Below are 24,559 nucleotides of genomic sequence, written 5' to 3'. Positions count from 1 at the left end.
ATTCCCTTAACTTCATTTGTCCTTGGATATGATTGGCAAATGGCACTAATTGGATTTCTGCTATCTATCTCCATGAATAGGGTGATTTAAGCTATTTACCCTCTGGTTGGGGAGAAGTGCAAAGCATTTACTCTTGAGTGTCCTTGGTTGAGAGAAGACAGGATTTACTAGATGGCTGCAAACTGTGTGGCACCTAAATTTACTAGATGGCTGCAAACTACTGTTTAACTATCTGTCTGGGTTTCCCAATTCCTTTTGCCAAGAAATTTTCTAGCTTCTTACTATCCTGCCTCAATACTTGCAAGGCATTTTGACACTTCGTATTTTAATAGATCAGTGTGAAACAATCCATGATAAAATAAGTGAATCGCTCAAAAGCAAAGTTTCTTCAAATCCCTCAATTCAAACAGGGAGAAACAGAATGAAGCTGACATGAGAAACAGTAAAGGAGGTCGGTGGGTGATTAAGCAGTTAAGCTCTGGCCAGAGAACTTGCTTCTCAGTCCAGTCATAAGTAGTTTCATGGCCTTAAGGAAATTATCTTTATAAAGAGCACAAAATTCATGCACAGGAGGGTGTGTCCCTAAGCCCAGCCTCACCCTCTCCAATCTGGGACCCCTGAAGGGATGTCCAACTGCCACGACTGCTGGCTCCCAAATGCTCCCCTGCCTGCCTTCCTGATTGCCCCTGCTTCTGCCTGCCAGCCGAATCACCCCCTAACCACTCCCCTGCCAGCCTGATTGCCCCCAACTGCCCTTCCCTGCAGAACAGGTCGCCCCCAACTTCTCTCCTCTGCTGGCCTGGTCACCCCTAACTGCCCTCCCCTGCAGGTTGTATTGCCCCCAACTACCCTCTCTTGCAGGCCTGGTCCCTCCCAACTGCCCTCCCCTACTGGCCTGTTTATCCCTATCTGCCTTCTCCTGCATACCAGGTCCCTCCCAACTACCCTCCCTCACTGGCCATCTTGTGGTGGCCATCTTATGTCCACATAAGGGCATCTATCTTTGACCACATGGGGGCAGCCAACTTGTGTGTTGGAGTGGCAGTCAATTTGCATAGTATACTTTTATTAGATAGGAAGGATAGTAGTTAAATCATATAGCTGTGAACACAATGGAAAGGGGGATACAAAAAGCAGGAATGGAAATTAAGTTCAAGGAGAAACCTTGCTATTCAAGCAAGAGAGTGATCAAAACTGTGAAGAGGGATAACTGATAAGTCGGTGTCCCTGGATTACAAAGACTGAACCCAGATAAATGAGTTCACTTTGGAAAGATTGTAAGGCAGGAAAAATGGCTAGAAATACAGATAAGCCTAAGGGTAGATGTATTGTTTTTCTATTGCAGTGTAACAAATTCCAACAAATTTAGTGGCTGGAAACAATATCCATTTATTACCTCAACTGAGTCCATAAATCATAATTCCAGGCAAGGCATTCTGCTAGGAGTCTCCTGGGGCTGAAACCAAGGTGTCAGCTGACCTGGGCTCTAATCTGGAGCCTTTGGGGGAAAATCCACTTCCAAGTTCATTCATATTGTTGGCAAAATTTAGTCCTGTGAACTTGGATTCCTGTTTACTTCCTAGCTTTGGGCCAAGCATTGTGTTAACTTCTAGAGGTCATCTGATCTCCTTGGCTCAGGGTCTCTTCTGTTTCCGACACCAGCAATACCACATAAATCTCATAGTTCTAAATCCCTCTAACTTCCCCTTATCCCAACAGACAAAATTCTATCTGCTTTTAATCACTCTGTGATTAGATTATGTTCATCCAGATAATCTCCTTATCTTAGGGTCAACTGTGCCATCTAACAAAACATAATCATAGAACTGATAGCTCATCCTATTGACAGATCCAGTCAAAGAGTGGAATGTCTTTGGGAGTCACTCTATTTACCACCTAGAGAAAACAAAAAGGGGCAGAACCAAGACATAGCTGTAAGGACACTAATACCACCTGAGAAAAAGGGGAGGAGACTTAAATACAGTGATTAATTTTTAGAACAAGTAACAAAGCCCCCTAGCCATGAGTTGAGAGTCTCTGTGCAGCCCTGAAGATAAAAATCCTATTTTCAAGATGAAGCTCAAGCACATGAAATGGCTTTGATTTAAAATACTATCATGTCTTCCAAAAGTTGGTTTAAATAGCAAGAATATTGTTTTTTTTCCCACAAAGCAGGAATTAATTGGGTAGCTCAGGAAGAGTCCTTCAAAGCTCAGGCTCTGATACTCTACAATTCTGCAGTTTTACACACACACACACACACACACACACACCACATCAACTCATAGCAGTCAAGTTTGAAATTTCTTTGGCAACACAGGTACTAAAAACTAAGTAAGTTCATCCATTTGTTTTTGATTAATTGCTTGGCTAGTAGCCACAACTCTAGATATTGTCTAGACATTGTCTCTGAGTCTGAAAATGTCAGTGTCTTAACCACTCAGCTCAATATCCTAGACAGTCCCAGGAGCCCTCAGTTGAAGAGCCTTTACCTTGAGGAAACTCAGAACAACAAAATGGGGCTCCTTTGTGTGGCCAGGAATGCTTAAGGAGAAGTGCTTGAAAAGGGCCCGAGAAATCTGGCTTGTTGTTTTTGGTTGGTTGTTCTTTTTTTAGTTCTTATTTATTTCTGCTATGTGTCTGACCTCCCTCTCTTGCTTGGATTAATTTCAGGATGGATAGATAATTTGATTTTTCCAACTCTAAGACTCCAAATTATCATACTCAGAAAATTTGGTTTACAGGTTGCAGATTTTTAATTTTCCCACACCAAAAATTTAGCTCTCTGCTTTTGGACAGACCAGTTTCAACCCATACTTGACTTTCTTTTATAGGACCTTTCTGAAGACTGCAAGAAGTACACATCATATGTCAACATCCTAAAGTTTTCTTACTGGTCACTTACTAATAATACCATACTGAGGTATGGCATCAATGCCCCAAGGTATGCCTTCTGATGGTTAAAACAACTACTTCCAATAGCACAATAAAGTGTGCTAACTTTCCCTTTAGAAATGTATGATTCTCCCTGTTGTCACCCCACTTCTCCATCTAGCCAATCTTATATTTAGGTGTGTTATTTTTTTTACTAATAAATAGCTCCTAGAATTGATGTTTCACATCAGCTACTGAGAATAGGGGGAAAACTATAATCCAAGTTGGCTTAAACCACCAGGTAATTTATTATCATCTCCCCAGACAGGACTGCTGCAGACACAGTACATCAAAGCTCACGTCCACCTCTCCCCATTTCTCCCAGCAATCCCTCTCTGGGTGAGCCTTCATTCTCAGGGCCATACCAAAACAGCTTCGGCCATTCCAGGCATTCCAGCCAAATACAACATTAAGATAAGGAAAAAAGCTCTCATCTCATGCATCATTTTTCAAAGTAAATTTTTACCCAAAGCCCCCCAATAGACTTCATAGAGAATTCTTTATTGATCAGAACAGGCTGGCATGCCTAGTACTTGGGCCACATAAATTTTTGGAATGGAATGGAATGGAATGGAATGGAATGGAATGGAATGGAATGGAATGGAATGGAGTTGAGTGAGATGGAATAGAGTTGAGTGGAGTGGAGTGGAGTGGAATGGAATGGAATGGAATGGAATGGAATGGAATGGAATGGAATGGAATGGAATGGATTGGGGTGCAGAGGTAACCAAGACCACACTATAAGAGCCCACTGACATGTCTATGTAATTTTTGCATGGGGATGGAAAAAGTAGAGAGCTGAAGATCAATTTTTATAGATTGAAGATCAATAAAATGTGTGAGTTTGAAGGAAGAAATTAAAGATGCCAGTGAGCTTGTCATCAGAGTAGCTTTTGAAGAAGTCCAGTGTGATGGGAAAAAAACTGATTCCAGGAAATGGCTGAACAACCAGAGGAATGCAGGAAGATGAAAATCAAATGCCAATGGTTCAAAAAAGGAAAGGGGGGAAGAGCAAATGTGTAAGATCAGAGACTGAAATTTTGGAACTAGAGATCCGAACATACAGAAATTACAAATGATAACAAATTTTAGTCACAGAATTTAGCTGCTGAGTTGTTTGAAGGTAAATTAGGAAATTAGTGAAGTATGAATATACAGAATTAAATAGGTTAATGATTGGAACTTTGAGGTTGCCAAAGATAATGGCAAAAATTGCATGTAATAAAACAGGTTGAAGGGAAGTCAGGTGTAAAAATCCACGAGAAATGTTGACGCATAATGGAAAAATACATCACAGTCAGGAACAATGAGGAGAATGGTCTAACCAAGAAAACCCTGCTTCTGAAGAAGATCAGCTGTAAGTAAAAATTATGAAAGAATTGTAATAGCTGAGTAAAGCCAAAAGAATGAGACTGTCTAAAACCATGATGGACATAAGAGAAGGAGGGAACTCCTCAAAGGCCTGATGACAAAGGACACATAGTTTTCTTGAATTGACTAAAAGATGGCCAAGGGAACATGCAGACAGATTGCTAAATTATGCTAATTCAGGGTAGGACAAAAGTAGGTTTACAGTTGTGTGTATGCAAAACAGAATTTATTCTTATATTCTTATATATTAATTATTGTATAATTTTCCATACAAACAACTGTAAACTACTTTTGCTGGACCATATATATATCAGTGATCTAGCCTTTCCTTAACAGCATTTGATAATACTGCTTACATGTTTTAAAAATACTCACTTAAGCATTGATCATTCTCACTTTACAAACATGAAAAATTCAAACTTTAAAAGACAGTCTTTATTACATATTGCTGTTGTTTTTCCTCAGCATGAAAGCAATACACAAAAGGAAAAATGACAATATAAGATTCTTGAAGTCAAAGGCTATCAAGTAAAAAGCTCAATACACATGAGAAAGCCAAGTATTCTGCCAATTCAGAAAACACACACAAACATACACACACACACACACACACACACACACACACACACACAAAACCTAAGATGATTCCCATTATCCATGTTAAAAAGATATATGAATTTGGAACATTCAGAAAAGCATATGTTATGAACAGAATCAGTTGGGTTTTTTTTTCTTTAGCATTTTGGAAGCATGTATAATATAAGTAGCTTTGTTGAGCCATTTTATATGGTCAAAAGATATCATCTTTGGATTTAAAAATAGTTCTGTGCATACTTCTATATCTTTTTCAGAATAAATTATTTTCTGCTTTAAGATTTTCCAGTAAAAAAATACATTAGAAGGGCCCTGGCCAGATTGCTCAATTAGTTGGCAACCTTCTGTACACCAAAGGTTGTGGGTTAGATTCCTGGTCAGGGTACATACCTAGGTAACAGATTTGATCCCGGTTGGAGCATGTACTGGAGGCAGCTTTCTTTCTCATAGATTTTTCTCTTTCTTTATCCCTTCCTCTTTCTATCTAAACATATCCTTCGGTTAAGATTAAAAAACAAAACAAAACAAACTTAATTAAAAATTACATTGGAAGGCTAAAAGCTTTTATTTTCCTTAAAATTGCTCTGATTTGCTTTCTTTTTTACCTTTTCGTGTATATGTGTGTGTATATATATATATATATATATATATCATATTAAAAACTACTTTATTACTGAAGGATATGGAATATCAATAAAATGACATATCATTGCAGAAACAAACATAAATTAGATTGTATACTTTCTTTAAAAGACAAAGGCATGGATGTATACATCAGGGAATCATGGTGTTCTTTAAGGATATGTAGATGAATGTGTATTGGAAGACCTAAAATTCTATAGATACATATAATTTACTCATAAGTTGTGACCTTTTTGTTCTTAATTCTTAATTAATTAGTTAAATTTAAAATTATAGTTGACATAAAATATATTAGTTTCAGGCCAAAAATAAGCATGAAACCTTTGTTTTACTTTTAAAGTGCTGTTTGACGTCATTGGCTTTTATATATAAAACAATTAATTTATTCTTTAAACCATAATGTGTTTTACTTGTCAACCAGTATCATTTTTATTTTAATATGAAGTTCCAAATATACCCTGAAGGCACATTTTGAAAATAATTAGTCCTAAAAAAAAGAGTAAGCTGTATTACTAATGCCTTCAGGTGGCTTTGAGATTATATTAAGAATTAAATACTCATTAGAGGTATTATTCAGAAAGATGTAAAAAAAAACATTTTCCCCAAAATTATTTACAATGTATTTCCACATCACAGATTTATTGGACACATGCATTTGCAGTGAAATATATGTTACCCTTTCTTCCTTGATTAACCATTGCTCTAACTGCAACATGCTACATTAATTTTAAGGCTTTTAAAGTGGAAATTACAATGCCTGCTGTGATAATTGTGATACTACCCTAACTATCGCAATCACTTTAAAACTACTTCTTTGCTTATCATTAGCAATGCTAAGTGATAAAAAATAATTATATTAAGAGTATTCTGGGAAATGATTGTTTAATAATCTTTAATATTCTGAAAAGCTCAATCTAGAAAACTCTCAGCACCATGGATTAGGATACTGTCTGATAGCTGGACTCTTCTAAATTTCCTCTAATTAAGTAAAATCCCCAGATGGTTCTCAATCAATCAATCCCCCCGCAACCACTGTTCCCCCTAGCAACCTCCCTTATAGGCAGGCTCACTGAACCTGTTGCCAGACCAGGCTGACAGCAGAATAATCAAGTTTGAGCAATTTCCTAGAATCAAATCAGTTCAGATTCAAGTCTGAAAGTTTTAGAGCTATTTACTGGTCCATCCAGTATGAGCCCGATGGGTTAAATTGGAAAGCAAACATCCACAGTGAGGGCCAAGCCATCACTTCCTCCATTGTCTGTAGGTCTAGAAACTCCTATGTAAGAGGTAAAACATCTTTTCCATGACAGCTCATCTGAAACAAAGACCTGTCGCTCTTATGTGCTGACAATTGATTTCATAAATGTAACTGTCCTACATTTTTTTTAAAGAAGGTCAACTTATTCAAATCATTATTCTTCCAGAATGTTCATAGTTCTTGACAAGTGACAAATGACAAAGAAGAAATGATAAACCAAGACTAAACATAGCTAAAAATCAAATCATGACTTTCCTGCTTATTATCTTATAAACATCTGGGTTTAATTCAACTCAAAGATATTCTGGAGAATCAACATACGAGCATAAAATCCATTTAAAGTAACTGTGCAACAGAGAAGATGATGTGAAATGCATACATAGATCAGTGAAATGCTTTTTGTTGCTATCAAAAGGGCACAAAAGCAGAGTCTTAAAGAGGCTTGTGATCTGATAATACTGTTCATTCAGTGAGATTATCGATATCAGTCATTTAACTAACCCTATTATAGTGGCTGCCACAAAATGGTCAAGTAGTAACTACTGCGTTTTTAAATCCTTCTTTTTAACAAATACTTAAGTTGTATAATACCAATAAATGAGGTTCTAAAATATATGCCTTGGGTGAAAAGTGACGTAATTGTTAAGAAAGATTTTGTGATTTTCTTACACATGAGTATTAAGCAATGATTTCAGTGTAAGGAACTAAAAACTAAACTGGAGGAGGGATAGATCTATTTTAAGGGCCCACTCTGAAAAGCCATGGAATTAAAAAAAGGCTTTAAAAAAGATTAAAAAACAAAACAAAATCACTCTTTACTTTGAAAGATTCAGGACATAAACACTCTTCTATCAAGGACATCTTGATAGATTATATGCACAGCATGGCACACAAGTGTTTGTTCACAGGACAGATGAATGAATGGTTGGTCACAGCAAAAATAATTCCTTAGGTATTTGGCGTTTATACCTGATTATTCTTGTCTGTCATCTGATCCAGGGTTTCAGATTGTTTCTCCATTGCGCGCTCTAACTTCTTATGCTTCAGCTTCCACTGCCTAATGGACTCCTGAGCTTTCAGTTTCAGCTCCTCTCTCCTCTTTGCTGCCTCCTGCCTCAGGGCCTCTGACTGCTGGAAGTCCAGGAGGTACTGCTCCGCCTGCTTGGTTGCATCCTCAGCATGGTGCGTCAGCTCGGAGATCTGGTGGTCAGCTTGCTTGCGCTTGGCATCACACGTCTCAAAGTGATTCTGGATCTCCTTAAGTTGATTCAACATCTGTATCTGCTGCTTTTCCTTGTTGTCCAATTCACGTGTTAAATTCTAGAAATAAAGCAGGTGAAATATTGGGTCCATATTCTTGTCAAATTTAGATACATAATATATCAAACAAGAGTCTCTACTGTCACTGAACTGGGAATCATCTGCATTAAATTTCATTCGCAACCAATCTAGAAAAGAGTCCTTTTCTTCTTTTTTTAATATTTTTAAAGTTGATTTCAGAAAGAAGAAGGAAAAGGGAGAGAGATAGAAACATCAAGGAGAGAAAAACACAAACTGGTTGCAACCTACACGACCCCTATTGGGGACCTGGGCATGTGCCCTAACTGAGAATTGAACAGCTGACATCCAGATGCCTGGGATGAAGCTCAATCAACTCAGCCACACCAGCCAGGCTATGAGTCCTTTTCTGTATATTTTATAATCACATTAGTTGAAAATAATTTTTTATAAAAATATTTTCTTGCCGAAACCAGTTTGGCTCAGTGGATAGTGTCGCGGTCTGCGGACTGAAAGGCCCCAGGGTCAATTCCAGTCAAGGGCATGTACATTGGCAGCTGGTCGATGTATCTCTCTCATTGATGTTTCTAACTCTCTATCCCTCTCCCCTCCTCTCTGTGAAAAATCAATAAAATATTTTTTTAAATATATATATTTTCTTTTTCCAACTACTTCATTATCCAAAACAGAAAAATATGTATTTTCCAAATGAACACAAATAAAATAGATAGAACCTTGTTGAGGAGAACAACATTGTGCATTATTTTAATAAGACGGGATTTTGCCCAACCAAATATCAATGTTTTCAGATTATCATACAGTCATGCAAGATTTCACTTCCTAAAATTTTGTTAAAATAAAAATTCATACAAAAAGATGAGAGCTGATGACAAACAGTACAAATAACACTATATTTCAGAGTAGAGTTAAAAGCTCTAAATAAAAGGACTTCAAGCTAAATCTATAATAATAAAAGTATAATATGCTAATTAGACCAGATGTCCTTCCAGACAAAGCCGGGCTGCAAGGGAAGCCCAGACCCCAGGTGCCAGAGGGAAGCTGGTGCCAGCAGCCAGAGGAAGGAAGGCCTACTCTTGCACGAATTCCATGCATTGGGCCTCTAGTAATGTTGTAAGTTGATGGACTTACCTCAAGCTTACATGAATCACTGTAGAACAGATTTTTAAACAAACTGAAATTTATTTGAAATTCTTATCTAATCCAGGATATAACCCAAACTCTTAAAAATCTAGCTTTCCTAAAGCAGAGTTGGTCAATGATACATTTAGAAATTTCAGTAATCATAATTCATACATAGTTTCAATTTGAATAGAATAGGTGCAGATCTAATTTTTAAGAAAATTTTATTTATTTTTAGAGAAGAAGGGAGAGAGAGAAAGATGAGAGAGAGAGAGAGAGAGAGAGAAACATCAATGTGAGAGAGAAACATGTCTGGGTTGCCTCCTGGGCCCACCAACCAGAGATCAAACTCACAACTTGGTTATGTGCCCTGACCAACTGAGCCACACTGGCCAGGGCATGTAGATCTACTTTTAAACTCAAAAATTAGAGGACATTGCTTTTATATAACATTTCACAAAAATAAAATAATATTGTAATCATTAACATTAAGTCACTATTGTAAAGCTTGGAATGGAGTGACAAATTCAGAAATAAGTGCTTACAATGTGGCCCATAAGTTTCCAAATACCTGGGATGACAAAGTTAACATGACAAGGTCATGTGTCCAAATAAGATTGGGTTCAGGAGGCTAAGATGTTGCTTCGAGCTGACAAACAATAAATACCTGCATTGTACTAAGGCACCTACAAATGGAGACTGGAAGCATTTACCCACTCCCTCAGGCTAATGGCAGATTGTTCAGTTCCAGATTGCATTATTCCTGAACTATGGCTTAAAGTTTCTCTCTTGATTAATGTTATGCTTTGACGTTATGGCAAAGATACAAAATAATGCCTCGAAAACAAGCTTTATTTTCTTAGCAACAGGTTCCGATTTGCTCAGTTTGCTAAATTCAATGCAGCCTGGAAGAGATGAGTCACTCCTTTGTCCATGCAAACACAACAGTAAATTGAGAATTGTATACTTATTTATGTGAAAAATTCTAAAGTGAGATAAGAAAGCTCTCGTGATAGTGATTTTTCCTTCTGCCCTTACTTAAAAGTTTTACCACTAAGTTATAAATTAACTTTATTAACAAGCAGTAACCATGAGAGGTATCCATTTTCCCCCCAACAAACCCTCTGTGTTAGGCACATATAGAAAGGTTAATAAGACCTGGCTTCAACACCAAAGAAGCTAATAATCTAAATGGGAGCTATTCACAGCTAAATTACAACATGGATGATCCTGGGAGCTAAAATGTGATAGACAGTTACCTGAAGAGGTCTATATTCTACAGTGTGGCTTGAGGAGGGCTTCTCTTAGGAGGTGACATATGAGCCAAGATTTAAATGAAAAGGAGATAATAATAATAAATAAAGAATTACAGCTACTACTGAAATATATTGGGTATTTGAGTAATGCAATGAATTGGGTAAATGTTTTATATAATTATCTCATTGATCCCACCACAAAACTAAAGCAAGACATGACAGTATGAACGAGAGCCACAGAGTGGACCATTGGTGGCTGTTTGTAAAGAGTCATGGTTCAAGAAGTCTAAAAAGACATTGGAAAATAAGATCAGAAATTGTGTTGGGGGATACTGATATCCAGTGTAAGCTTTCAGAGGTTTTTTCAATAAGAGAATAGCATGACCAGATCTGTTTTTGAGAAAGATTAATTATAAAAGGACATTATGCTAACACTAGGATATTAAAATATTATGATGACATTAAAAATAATTGAAAACCAACCGTTTATAGCAGGAATGGACTTTTAGAACCAATTCTTCTCTTATCTGAATTCAATTTCTGCAATCAAATTCAATGAAGCTGGCTTATAACAGATAAGAACCAACTAAGCATTTAAGAGACTCAAAAAGAAAAAGAAGAAAAAACCCTTGTCAGTCTTTCTGAAGAAAATACAGGTATGCTTCCATTCAGTCCAATACACATTTATTGCACTGAGCAACATCCAAGGAGCTGAGACCCAAAGATGAGAAAGAAGGCATGGTTCTGCATTCTACTGCTCCAGAGAACCACACAGCCTGGTTAGGGAGACAGGCACATAAAGTTATTTTTAATAAACGTGATATATATGAGCAATTCTTTCTTCTCCATCTCAAATTTATACAGCCTAATCTATACTTATATCTATTTCCCAGTGTTTTTATCTGATTATATAATGTTTTATAACAATGATTTTTTTCTCAAAAAAAAAAGAGCCCTGAGCTAAAATCATTAGGTGGTGGCTAAGGGAACAAAAAGAATATAATTCAACAGTTGCTACTGGAAGTAATAAAGAGAAAGAGAAGGAGGTACAGGGAAAAGAGACAATAGAGATCGAAAATGAATGCCCATGCCAGCCAATCGCAGAACTCAAACACACCACATCTCCACCAAGGCAAGAGTGTGGCTAACCTCCTTCCCTCTGAGGCCCATTAATGCCTTCTTTCTTGACTAAAGAGCCCTTAATATTGGGGTAAGTAGGAAAAGGGGGTTGAGAATGAGGAAGAGAGAAAAAATTAACAAGAAAATATCTTGTTAATAAATAGATACCTCTACCAAACATTTAAAAATAAAGCCTTTTGTAAAATTTCAAAATAATCTGATTCTGCAATGTTTGAGGGAAAAAATAATCCCAAATTAGGGCCAAACAAAAAAAAAAATACAATCATTTGTAAAGCCTCTATTTACTAATGAAAAATTAGTGAACAAGTCACTTGTTCAATTTTCCCAGACAGTTTAATAATATCTGAGAAGGTGTCCCTTCTAAATTCTAGATGGAAATATTAGCTATTATAATCCTATATAATAGAAGGGTAATACGCAAATCGACCAAATGGCGAATGACCGATCACTATGATGCTCAGTGACCACCAGGGGGCAGATGCTCAATACAGGAGCTGCCCTCTGGTGGTCAGTACGCTCCCACAGGGGGAACTCCACTCAGACACAAGCTGGGCTGACAACTGGTGAGCGCTAAGGATGTCCGACTGACATTCCCCTGTGGGCTCCAGGACTGGGAAAGGGTTCAGGCCTCGCTGAGGGACACTCTTCTTTACCCTCACCCCCCACCACCCAGTGCATGAATGTCATGCACCGGACCTCTAGTATTTATAATAGCTAGCCTGTAATTTTTAGATACATTGAATATATAATGGAATGATTGTCGATATACTCACACACATATTTTAGTATACTAGAGTAAACATGTACACTGTAAAATTACGTGAGTTTGTATTATCCTCATTTTACTGAAAATAAAAAATTTTCAATTTCAATTATTAGAGAGATTGAGTTTTTATATCTTGTCTTTGGTGACAAGTTCATTTTAAGGATAGTGTTTTAGTGAAAACTCCTAAGTTGGAAACCCAATTCATAATTACAATATTTCTCTTATAAAAACATACAAAACAAAATAGAATGATTTGTTTTAGAGTACAGTTTGTAGAAACACAGTACAGTGAAAAGCAGCAACTGTCTGAGTATATCAAAATGATACACTGAGACAAAAATGATGCTTAAAGCATATAGGCATATAAAGCTCGGTTCTTTTCTTTTTTCCTTTCTTTATTGATTAAGGTATTACATATGTGTTCTTATTTCCACACCACCTCCCCGCCTTGCCCACTCCCTCCACCCGGTTCATGCCTTCAGCCCCTGGTGTCTGTGTTCATTGCTTATGCTTGTATGCATGCATACAAGTCCTTTGGTTGATCTCCCCTCATAACCTCCACCCTCCCCTACCTTCCCTCTGAGGTTTGAAAGCTAAGTTCTTTACAAGGGAAACAGGGACATAAACAACAAAAAAGCAAAGAACTAAAATAAAGCTAGTAAATAGCAAACAAGCCTCAAGCAGAACACCATTTGAAATATGATTCAATTAATGATCCTAATACTAACTCTCTGAACAAGGATTAGACTAATTCCGGCCCAAAATATGATATCCTTAAAGCAGGGACAAGATGAAAATACTGAGTGAGAGAATAGGGACATTATATCCAAAATGAGATGCAAATACCCCAGTGAGGAAGGTGGCTGACTCTTGCATAGGACAAAACAGTAACATTTTGTTTACATTTTTGGTGTTGAAATTAAACTATTTTCCAGCATGTTGGAATATTTTTAATTCCCATGTGGCCAGTTAATTGCATTTACAGATGACTTAGTTTTACTAAACTAAAATAGACAGGATGCTTAAAAAAAAAAAAAATCCCAGACAAAAAATAAAACGAAAAAACTACAGAATGAATATAATGTTACTAATGCATGGAAATCCTATCTAATAAAGAGGGAATATGCTAATTGAATATCACACCCTCAGAAAGATGGTGGTGCCCACAGCCAATAAGGAGGGAATATGTTAATTTGACTGTCACACCCTCAAAGATGGCAGCACCCACAGCCATAAGATGGTGGTGCCCAGTCCCCTCAGCCCTGCTGGGGCGGCAGGCACACAGCAGAGTCAGGCCCACCCCTTGGTGGGTCAGACCACTCCTCAAGCCTGACTCCTGAGTCCCCAGACCTCTCAGCCCCCCAGGGCTGACCCAAGGAACAGGCAAGCCTCAGATGTCAGCTGCCCAGCTACCCAGGGCTGGCCTGAGGGATGGCCAAACAACTGAACAAGCAGGCTGTGTGGGGCAACCAGGCTGGCAGGGGGCTTAGTGAGGGATGACCAAACAACTGGACAATCAGGCTACGTGAGGCAACCAGGCCAGTGGGGGGACCATGAGGGGTGACCAGGCCAGCATGGGGGCTGTTGGGGGCAACCAACCTGGCAGAAGGGGTCAGTTGGGGACAACTAGGCCAGCAGAGGGGCAGTAAGAGGTGACCAGGCTGGTGGGGGTGGGGCAGTTGGGGCAATTGGGGGCTGGTGGGGGAGGGGGGTAATTGGGAGTGATTAAGCTGGCAGGGGGGGAAGGGGGAATGAGGGGTGACTAGGCCAGCAAGGGGGGGGGGCAGTTGGAGGCAACCAGACCAGCACAGGGGAGTAGTTGGGGGCAACCTGGCCGGTAGCAGGGGGCAGTTAGAGGTGACTAGACCCACAGGAGGGGGCAGTTAGAGGAGATCAGGCCGGCATGCAAAGACAGTGAGGGGTGATCAGGCTGATAGGGGGGCAGTTAGGGCAACCAGGTGAGCAATTAGGAGCCAGCGGTCCAGGATTGTGAGAGGGATGTCTGACTGCCAGTCTAGACCAGCAGTTGGATATCCCCTAAGGGGTCCCAGATTGTAGAGGGTGAAGGCTGAGCTGAGGGGCCCCCCTCCCCGCCATGTACGAATTTTGTGCACCAGGCCTCTAGTGTATTTATAAATGTGATATTAGGATTAACATAAATTCAACCAGCATTCACTGAGTGTCAATTACAGGCACAGGCTGGGTTCGAGGACTATGAAAAATACAAGGCAGTGTCATTTCTCAACTAAAGGAAACTGGCACTGTTGTGTCCGACCCAATAGCAGGCCCATCTCCCCACCTCCTGCTAATATATTCTCCTATTTCATGGAGGTTGCAAAACCAAAAGCTTAGCATTCCCCTGAGCTAGGTTTTGAGGCCAAATTAGACACAGTGTACAGAGATACAGCAAGTGGAAGTGAAGCAGGGACCATATACTTGCTAATTTAGCCTTTTGCTGCTGGCCAGCAAGGTCATAATTTATTTTGTTCTGTAGTAAATCTCTCCTTTCTTGGAAGAATTGGCAGGGTCAGCTCTGCCGATAATATAAACAACTACTGCATAAAATACCTAGAGTAGTTCTACTTCTCACACTAAAAGCTAAATAGAAATTTTTGCTTTTACTGAGTAAACAAAAGATTTAATGAGATTTCACCTGAAAGTCTCAGATTCTTAATTAAGACATGCCCCACTCACCTCTACTGGGAAATTAGCTTGACATATTCTTGCATGTTTTGATGAACTCATTCATTTTGGTATAATTTAGGCGCTTTATGAACTGATACTGAGAAGATAACTAATCAATTTTCCTCAGTCAGGAGAACTGAGGCAAGTCTCTTCAAATAAAAGAACTTAAATCAATCAAAACAAGTATGGTAGACCCAAAATATTCCTGTATGTAGCTAAATTAGACCACGGGGATCATCCTACTTAAATCTTTGTTTTTTTTAAGTCACTGTTGGTTAAATCTAGAATATATACTGAAATCTGTGACTTGATTATTTTTTCACCAATGCAAAATGCATATTACTAATCTTTAAAAAATGATTCAAACAGATAGGGATCAGTCACATAGAAGATTATAGTAACCACATCACAAGTATCCTTCCTTTAAAAATATAACCTTCTTTCTTTACAATCAAATCAATTTTGACCATATGTACGATTATCACTTGTTTGCCAAATGAAGCAGAAACACACAAAGAATATTAATTTCGAATAATAGGTTCCTCAGACTCCTTAATGATTAAAAATAATTATTTCTTCATAAATCCTTTGAGAACATATCTGCTTCATACAACTACAATTTCCTTGTACTTTTTAATGAAACATAATACTAAGCTTAAGCAAAGTACAGAAAATAATGTTCAATTAATTAAATACATTCATCTCTTTGTGAAGAAATAAAATATTAACTTCTGTTTCATTAGGCATAATGTTCACCATGAGGAACACTTTAAATACACATTTCTTCAGAGTGTTTAACTTAAAACACAAAGAAACATGTAATTAACATCTAGAACCCAGCACTAGGGAAATTCTGACCCTGGCACACAAACCCAAAAAATTTCTTAATTTTTCTCACTCTGTTGGACTATTAATTTTAATTCTGCAACTCTGATGTTTAACTAAAGTAGGCACTTTCAGAGGAGAATATTTGCATATAAATAGGACAAAATTGCTCTACTTGAAGCAGAATGGTATTTAGGACTGCTTTTCAAGATAGTAGAACAACCTGTGGATATATCTGCTATGACATATGATAGGCCAAAGCAGGTATCAATGAAAGTTATACACCTGTATCTTACCAATTTTGATGTGGCAGCTGACAGGACCAAGATAAATTACATGGTTCAACTAAAAAAATATTATTTTATTTCTAATTACATAGTGAGGAGGAGAAACTAAATGTCACATAATATTATTGCTGTACCTCATTACAGAACAGCAATTTTCAGTGCTCAGGCCAACACTCTAACCACTTACCCACACTGGCCTCCAGGGTGGTATTCTTTAATTTTTCTTCTCCTTTGTATCTATAGGTAGAGCCCCTTTTTTCTTTTTTTCTTTTTTAAATCCTCACCCAAGAATATTTTTTCATTTATTTATTTTTTATTTTTTTTATTGATTTCAAAGAGGAAGGGAGAAAGAATAGAGAGATAAAAACATCAATGATGAGAATCATTGATTGGCTGCCTCCTGTACACACCCCACTGGGAATAAAGCCCACAAAGGCATGTGCCCTTGAGCAGAATCGAACCTGGGATCCTTCAGTCCACAGGCCAATGCTCTATCCACTGAACCAAACCAGCTAGAATTCTATTGATTGTTAGAGAGAGTAGAGGAGATGGAAAGGCAGAGAGAAACATCAATGTGAGAGAAACCCATTGATTGGTTAGCTCCTGAACGTGCTCTGATCAGAATCTCCTGGGCTGGGGAGAAGCCTGCAACCCTTGACCAGAATCAAACCTGGGACTCTTTGGTCTACAGGCCAAGGCTCTATCCACTGAGCCAAACCAGCTGGCTAGGGCTAGAGTCCCTTCTTGTTCTTAATGTTGATTATGTATATTCACTCTCTTTTAATTTTAAAAGTAAAATGCATAAATCTTACTTGAGTGCAAAAACACTTTTTGTTCTCAATAAACATAAATACTTAGGACAATACATTTTTTAGGATTAATGTGGCTAAATATGATTCATTGGTTGTTTTGTTTTCAGTTTAGCTTTAAAGGTCTAATAAAGCACTTCTCGTGGCACACATAAACTAACTACTAAAAGTCTCAGTCAAGGGCACCTACCTGGGTTGCAGGTTTGATCTCAACCCCAGTCAGGGTACGTGTGGGAGGCAACCAACAGATGTCTCTCTCACAGCTGTTTCTCTCCCTCTCTTCTCTCTCTTCTACACTCTCTAAAAATCAATGGAAAAAATATCTTCTGGTGAGGATTAACAAAAAATAATAAATAAAATTATAGAGAATATCAAGTCATTATATTGATATTAATTGGTGGTTGCTCTGGATTACATTGTCCAGTAGCAGTTTCAGCTTTCAGCAGTGTTGTTTTATAGCAGTGTTATCCATATATACCTTTGAACACCTGAAATGAGGTCAGTGTGACTGAGTTTTTCATTTTCATTTTAAATCTTACTTAATTTTAACTTTAATATACATAGACCTCAACAGGTGGCATTGTGATTGAATGGTGTGGAATTTGGTTGGAGCCATGTCTTGAATTCTCATTGGTATAGAGAGCACACGGCTTTGCTTTGTCTGAATCTTGAGTGGCTGATTAAAGAAACATCCCTCAAAGCTATCCCTTTGTATGTCTATTGAGTTAATAAATAGATTATTTTTTTCTTTTGTTATTGTGGAAAAATACACATAACATAAAATTCACTACCTTACCATTTTTAAGTGTATAGATCATTGGTAGTAAAATATATTTACATTTACATTATTGTCTTCATTCCCTGCTGATCTTTTTTTCTCCCTTTCATCTTCAAAAAAAATTACCTTTAGTGTTCTATTGAAATTGAATTCATCAGTTTTTGTTGTCTAGAAATACCTTTATTTTGCCTTCACTTTAAGGACATTTTTACTAGGTATGGATCTAGGTTGACAATTACTATCTTTTAGTGCTTTGAAGATACCAGTAAGTTTCCATTTTGATCTTTTAAGGTAATGTGTCTACTTCTTCTTCTAAATGCATTTAAAATTTTTCTCTTTCTATTGGTTTTACTAATTTAATATGACATATCTAGTTGTGATTTTCTCTGTATTTGTCCTACTTAGGGTTCTCAGAACGTCTTAATTATGTGGATTGCTGTCTGTTCTCTTCAAATACTGCTTCTATTCCACTCACTCTTTGGCTTTTAGGATTCAAATTACATACATATTTGAACTTCAGATCTTTTTCACTATGTCTCATATAGCTTTTACAAACCTTTCTGTACAGTATGCCCTCAAATACCATAATTTTTTTTCAACATGTTTTGTTATAATGCTGATGAGATGCTGTGGGAACTTAATTCCTACTTATAGCAATTAGCCTATGATAAAACTGATTTCATTATATGTTGTTTCACTTAAAGTCACAGAACCTATTGACTCCATTAAGTGATATGAGGTCTTACTGTATTTTCCATCATTTGGCTCTCCGTGATTCACAATGAATATTTTCTTCTAACCAATACCCTAATTCTCCCAGAGAGCAAGACTTCCAGAATGGCAGTGTAAGGAGCTTAAAAGACCCTATTCCCCCTCCCCCTCCAAAAAAAATGACCATTCAACTGGTAAAAAATCATTTAAATAATAAAAATCATTTAATGCATCTGGAAATTATCCTAAGGACACAGAACAAATGGAGGAACATTTATTTAAGAAAATCTATTAAATCTTGGTGAGAATGATAGTCTGTGTCATCTGAGCTGCAACCCATTCCCATATCTCCTTCCCCAGCCCAGTGTGACTGAAACTACTCCAGCCAGGTATAGCCAAGAATACAGGCTTATTCTATGCCAACTCCCAGTCTAAGGCTACAGATTCACCCTCAGAGCAGCAGAGCCCTGGTCAGTGTTGCAGAAGTTCTATTTCAAGCAAGCACAGCTAACAGACTGAGGTTCCCTTCCTCCAACTGGCCCCACTTGTAGTAAGTCTACAGTGAAGGTTCCGTAAGAGAAAGGGCAAGTTGAAAAGACCAGAGACCACCATCTGCACCCGGCACCACATTTGAAGAGCTGTGGTGTCCTCCAGTGGGAAACAGGCTCCAATCCCTGAACTCTGTTCCACTGCAGTGATGCAGAGGCTCTGGTGAGAAAGAGAGGTCATCTTACACACTGAGAAGAACTGACATTCTTTGTGACCGAGAATAAGAAAATTCATGTCTAAGGCTGATATCAAAAACAATGGAGATCTTGGGGATGAACATTTAAAATGCTGGTAATTTCCACAGTACTACTAGCAACCAGTGAAATGACAGATTAGCTATAATTTTAATAGAGAAAATCAAGGGAAAGGCCAGCTAAGAATAACCCTCTTAGGATCAGAAAATGCCCCCAAAGACCCTACCCTAGGAAAAAACAACACCCAAGTTTAATTGAATCAGACTATCAAAATTAAAAATAAAATAGAACAATAAGCTAGCAATTAACAGAGAGGCTAAAAACTAGATACAGACTCAGACTGGCCAAAGGGCGTAATTGGGAGATCAAGAAACTAGACAGTTAAAGAGAATCCAGCTAAAGCCAAATTCATCCCTGATAGCCTTAAAGACTGCACATATCGCAGCGCAGTATTCCACTGTGTAGTTGTACCACAGTTTTTTAATCCAGAGACAGAGAAGCATCCATCAGGCCATCAAACCTCAGAGGGAAGGTAGGGGAGAGTGGGGGTAAAGGGGAGAGAACAACCAAAGGATGTATATGCGTGCATATAAGCCTAACCAATGGACAAAGGCACTAGTGGGGTAAGGGCATGAGAGGGGGTTGGGGGATGGGGGGAAAGAGGGGGAAAAACACATATGTAATACCTTAATCAATAAAGAAAAAAAAAAAAAGAAAAGAAAAAAAGACTGCACATAACCAAGGCTGCATCCTCTGAGCAGTGACTGCACATTATAGGAGAAAATAGGTTTCACCGAACTATTCCAGCCAATTCACTAAACTAATAAAAAAACAAACAACAGACCCCAGAAAAATGGGGCATGAATTAGTGTCCATACCTAATACACTATATTGTATTAACAAAAAGACCTCTTCTCCATTAAATTTGACAAATTTAGCCTGTCTGTAAAGTTTTGCTGCCAATATTTGTTTTCTTTATAATCTAGTCTGATTAAAAATTACTTAGTACTAGGATAATACCTTATTTTACAACATGCACCTAGATAAGGAAGAAATTAAGGTAAAAAGAAGTACAATAGTAATACCATTGAAATTAGCTAGTTATTAGTAATAGAAAAGGAGCAAAGGGAAGGCGAGGCAGTATAGGCAAGTTCCCTGCAAAACACTGGGAAAGGGGCCTGGACAAAGAGAAGTTAGATGCATTCCCAGTAAAGTTGGGGTGACAGGCACCCTGCGGAAGAGGTTGTGGGCCAGAATGAGCATGGCCATTACAAGTCCTTGAAGATTTGGGATACTTAATCCCAAAACAAAGAAGTTTTTGCTCTCTTGGTGCATTGCACTTGACTCCTGGCTTGTGGGATTCTTTTGCTCCTGCTTCCCTGTTTTTTCCCATATGGCCCATGGCCATAGGGACCCCCCACACAATGGACTAATGGACTGTAACTACCCTAATGCTGAATTGGACCCAGCTCCAATATTGAAAGGAAACTCTGGACACTGGCTTTGCTTTGCTCCCCAGCTACAATTCTTCTATGACTGGACTAAGGGAAATGAGATTTTAGAAACTGAGGAATGCAATTCCATAGAAACAAAGCTTTCTACCATATCTCATCCTCCCATAGGTGCCTCTGGAAATGATTATTCCAGGGGCACCTCAAGAACCCCACTTCCAATGATAACAATAGGAAATTGCAGACAGGGTAACTAAGATGACTAAGACCATAGGTCTTTAAGAAGAGTTTCAAAGTAGTAATGAAGGGGGCATTATTGCATAGTAAAGTAGCCAGCTTTATATAAGAAATGCAAGAATCAAAAGAGTTTAACCTAACAACATGGTAAAAGAACCCTTCCTTCAATTCCTACTGTACTAACCATTTTTAAAAGTTATTATCGATTATCATTTGTTTTCCACCACTCTTTCTCTTTTTAAAAGTAAATGTTGGCATTAAGTCCCAAGTTTATGCTAATGCATAATCATGTCAGTTGTCACTCAATTATCACTTTCAACAATTAATCTAAATTATGTACAGCACTTTGTTTTTTTCTTTGAAGTTCATTGAATTTAAAAGTCAAATTTTTTTTCCAAGAAGAATAAATTGATGGAAGATGGAGGCTGAGATTAAATCAGGGGGAATCATTGATCAAGGATGCTTGAAATTCTTATGAATACAAATAGCCTATCAAGGTTAATGAGGTTCAACTCAAGTTTAGAGAAGAAAAAAAATGCACTTAGTATTTCCTATGCACATACAGATTTAAAATCTTAGGTACAATTTGACAGGTAAATTATGCAAACTCAAACATACCTTTCATTTGGGTTTTTTTACAAGCTATTTTCACTGTTTTCCCCCCAGTGTAAAATAACTGCTTAAAATATATATTCTGGATCAACAAAAACTAATGCAATTAGTGAGAAAGAGCAAAGGTCCTTCTAAATACTGACAACTCTTCCAGAAATTATGTGCTTTTAAGGAATGACTGGTCAAGAAGTTAGCTTTAAAATATAACCATAAAAAATGCTCTATAGTATTTTATTTCCATCAACAATCACTAATTCAGTACCTAATATGGGTAAGACATAAACGGAGAGACAAAGAGATTCAGAGGTAAGACCTGGTTCTTAACCCACACTCTTAATAACAGGGGAAGCTTTCTTCTGCAGCCCTGTTTCTCTTTTATTTCAACCCATTTTTAAATCTTAAATATCCCAGATGACTTTAAGACAGTGTGAGAAAGATACCATAAAAATACTAGAGATGTGGGCAAAAGGATGGTTCAGGAGGAAGAGTTATGGCTTTGTAACTGATATAACCCAAGAATGCTTCAGAAAGAATAAGGTTTAGGATTTGCACGAAAGGAGAACATTCCAGAAGCAGTGGACAACTGAAACAAAGAAAAACAGATGGGACTAGAGAAGTTTAAGAAAAAATGAGTTGACAAGACTGTTTCAGTTTCTGTAGGAGAGGTGTTAGTAAATCAAGTAAAGGATAAAGACAATAATCAAACAAACTAAAAGGCATGAAACTATATAAATGGTCTTGGCCCTGACCAATAATCTCATTCTGTGCATCTTATTTATATTTGGCCCTTACAAAGCAATTAAAGAAGATTAATTTCCATTTTTTATAGAGTCTGTAAGGCAGCACCCCATATAACCTAAAACTTTCTAAAACTAAAGCAAAGACTAAATGCTTTTGAATTAAATTTCAATAAAATTCCCAACTGTTGGGGGTTAAATTGAGTTATCCATGACTTATCTCTCACAAAGTCTACACTAGATTTCACTTTGAGAATAGCTTGGGAATAAAGATATTCAATGGGCCTCTACAAGGTATGAAATACAAACAAGTCATAATCATAAGTGTCACTAAATCTGAAACAACAGATGTAATTTAATTATTTTATTTTTGAAAATAAGAAAAAAAAATGGTTAATAGTTATTTCTTCCAAGATGAACGATGTCTTTTTATGCCTACCTTTTCAATGGCAACTGGGGAAAAACTCTTTTATCATCCAAAAGGATTTTGAATTAGACTTGAAACAAATTCAAAGAATTTTCTGCACCAATTTTAGTATGTCACCTGCATAGGGACAAGGAAATCTGCTGGGTTTTTGTTCACTGTTATGTCCCCAGCATTTAGAATAGTACCTGGCACATAATAGACAGTCAGTAAGTATTTGATTTGTGAGTAATGTTCAACCTCTCTCTCCAGTTGTTTTTCATATTCAAAGATCTTTTTTCAATTTATTCCATTAGTGGTAAATGAAACACACATACACACACACACACACACACACACACACACACACACACTATGGAAAATAAGGAAAGAGAGGGGAATGAAGGAGGGATTGGAAGGACAGACCAACATGTGGTCATACACAGCTTAGCAATGAGATTTTCTCCCTTTGATCTTCATTAGTATAGTTTTTAAAAAAAAAAAAAAACACTTAATTTTGGCAAAATAATCATATTTTAGCACTTTTGTCCGCAGGATCAAAGGCTAAAATAATATCCATGAAACAAACTTTAAAAGCCCTACAATTACAAATGCTCTGAGAATATTTCTGATAAGAAATTATTAAACATGTAGAGGGCTTTGCAAAAAGTATGTCAATATTTCATTATCTTTACAATTTGAATCTTGAACCAAATCTAAAATACATTTTCTGTTAATTCACTGACAAGATGAAAGAGAAACTAGACTACAGTCACATTAAATATTTCCTTTGGATGATATAAAGTTCGATGCTTTTAACGTCGATTTTCTAACTTTTATTATAATTTAGAAACTTCTTCAAATGTGGCAACTTATTACAAATAAAACTCAGCTTCACTAATAAAAACACATAGAAGACTGATACAGATCTACTTCCAAGTGTGTCATCCATGTTTGACTTAATTTGCATAATGATCATTGAAATTAATCCATTTTCTTTTTATGAAGTTCTTTCCTTTGATTTTTAATATTTTCTGATAATTACCCCATCTGTGCCAGAAAAAAAAGTGAGCAGGAAATGGTAGCTGCCTACTTACACTTCACTCATGGTTACATCATTTATAATTATTATATAATCTTCAATTAATACAGGTATTACAGCTCTACCTCATGCAGAACAGCTAGAGATTTGAAAGCCTGTGCGGTTTCAAAAATGAAATGTCAGTAATACCTTTTTGCTGTGCCTTCTGCCAGTTTCACCCCCAAAATAAATGATACTTCACTGTTCCTTCAGAGAAGAATGGCCCCTTCCAGCTGTAGGAAGGGCTCCATTGATACTAGAACAAAAATATTTTCAAGTTTAATAGTTTCTTGGCTTTGTAGTCCAAATGAAAGAGAAACGAATCCATAGAAATTTCTGTATAACTTTACATTATCTATACCCAACCTAGCGTTCATAAAATATCACAATCTTCATATTAAAAATGCATTAAGCAATTCTGTGAAACAAAACTAAAGTCCTTTGAATATGGCTTAAAACTAGCAAAGTCACCTCCACTTGTGCTGCCAAATGTGCTTTCTCCTGGTCTTTCCGCTCCACGCTCCGCTTCACTTCTTCCAGCTCAGAGGCCATGGCGCTGAAGCTCAGCTGGACTCTCAGCTCCGACATCTGCTTCTCCAGATCCACTTTTTCTCGCTCAACGCCTTCAAAGAGAAAACGTAAAGCTTGGTGGCTGTTCTTTATTCTCAGAAGAATGTACTTTCAAATGGCACAAAGCATTGATGTTTTAATATTCCAGCTAATATAATCCACTTATTAACACTGTCACTCAACAGACTTCATGATTTGTCAGTCAATTATTTCAAGTCCCATGCAGTTTTCTACAAAATTATTCCACTTTG

The 24,559-nt window shown here is 37.4% G+C and overlaps 1 protein-coding gene across 15 annotated transcripts in view; it reads right to left on the bottom strand.

Moving 5' to 3' along the window:
• CEP128 (centrosomal protein 128) overlaps nucleotides 1-24,559 on the bottom strand; it is a 319,695-nt gene that overhangs the window by 210,697 nt on the left and 84,439 nt on the right. For all 15 annotated transcript variants that reach the window (XM_036429922.2, XM_045575777.1, XM_045575837.1 and 12 more), the window contains 2 exons: nucleotides 24,210-24,361; nucleotides 7,769-8,119 (listed from right to left, as the gene is read on the bottom strand). In XM_036429922.2, coding sequence (XP_036285815.1) covers nucleotides 7,769-8,119; nucleotides 24,210-24,361 — 503 coding nt within the window. The remainder of the gene's footprint in view (nucleotides 1-7,768; nucleotides 8,120-24,209; nucleotides 24,362-24,559) is intronic.

Source organism: Pipistrellus kuhlii, unplaced genomic scaffold (assembly GCF_014108245.1).
Source record: "Pipistrellus kuhlii isolate mPipKuh1 unplaced genomic scaffold, mPipKuh1.p scaffold_m20_p_1, whole genome shotgun sequence".
Lineage (NCBI taxonomy): Eukaryota > Metazoa > Chordata > Mammalia > Chiroptera > Vespertilionidae > Pipistrellus > Pipistrellus kuhlii.
Note: the sequence above shows the minus strand (reverse complement) of the source record. Positions and strands in the feature narration are given on the sequence as shown.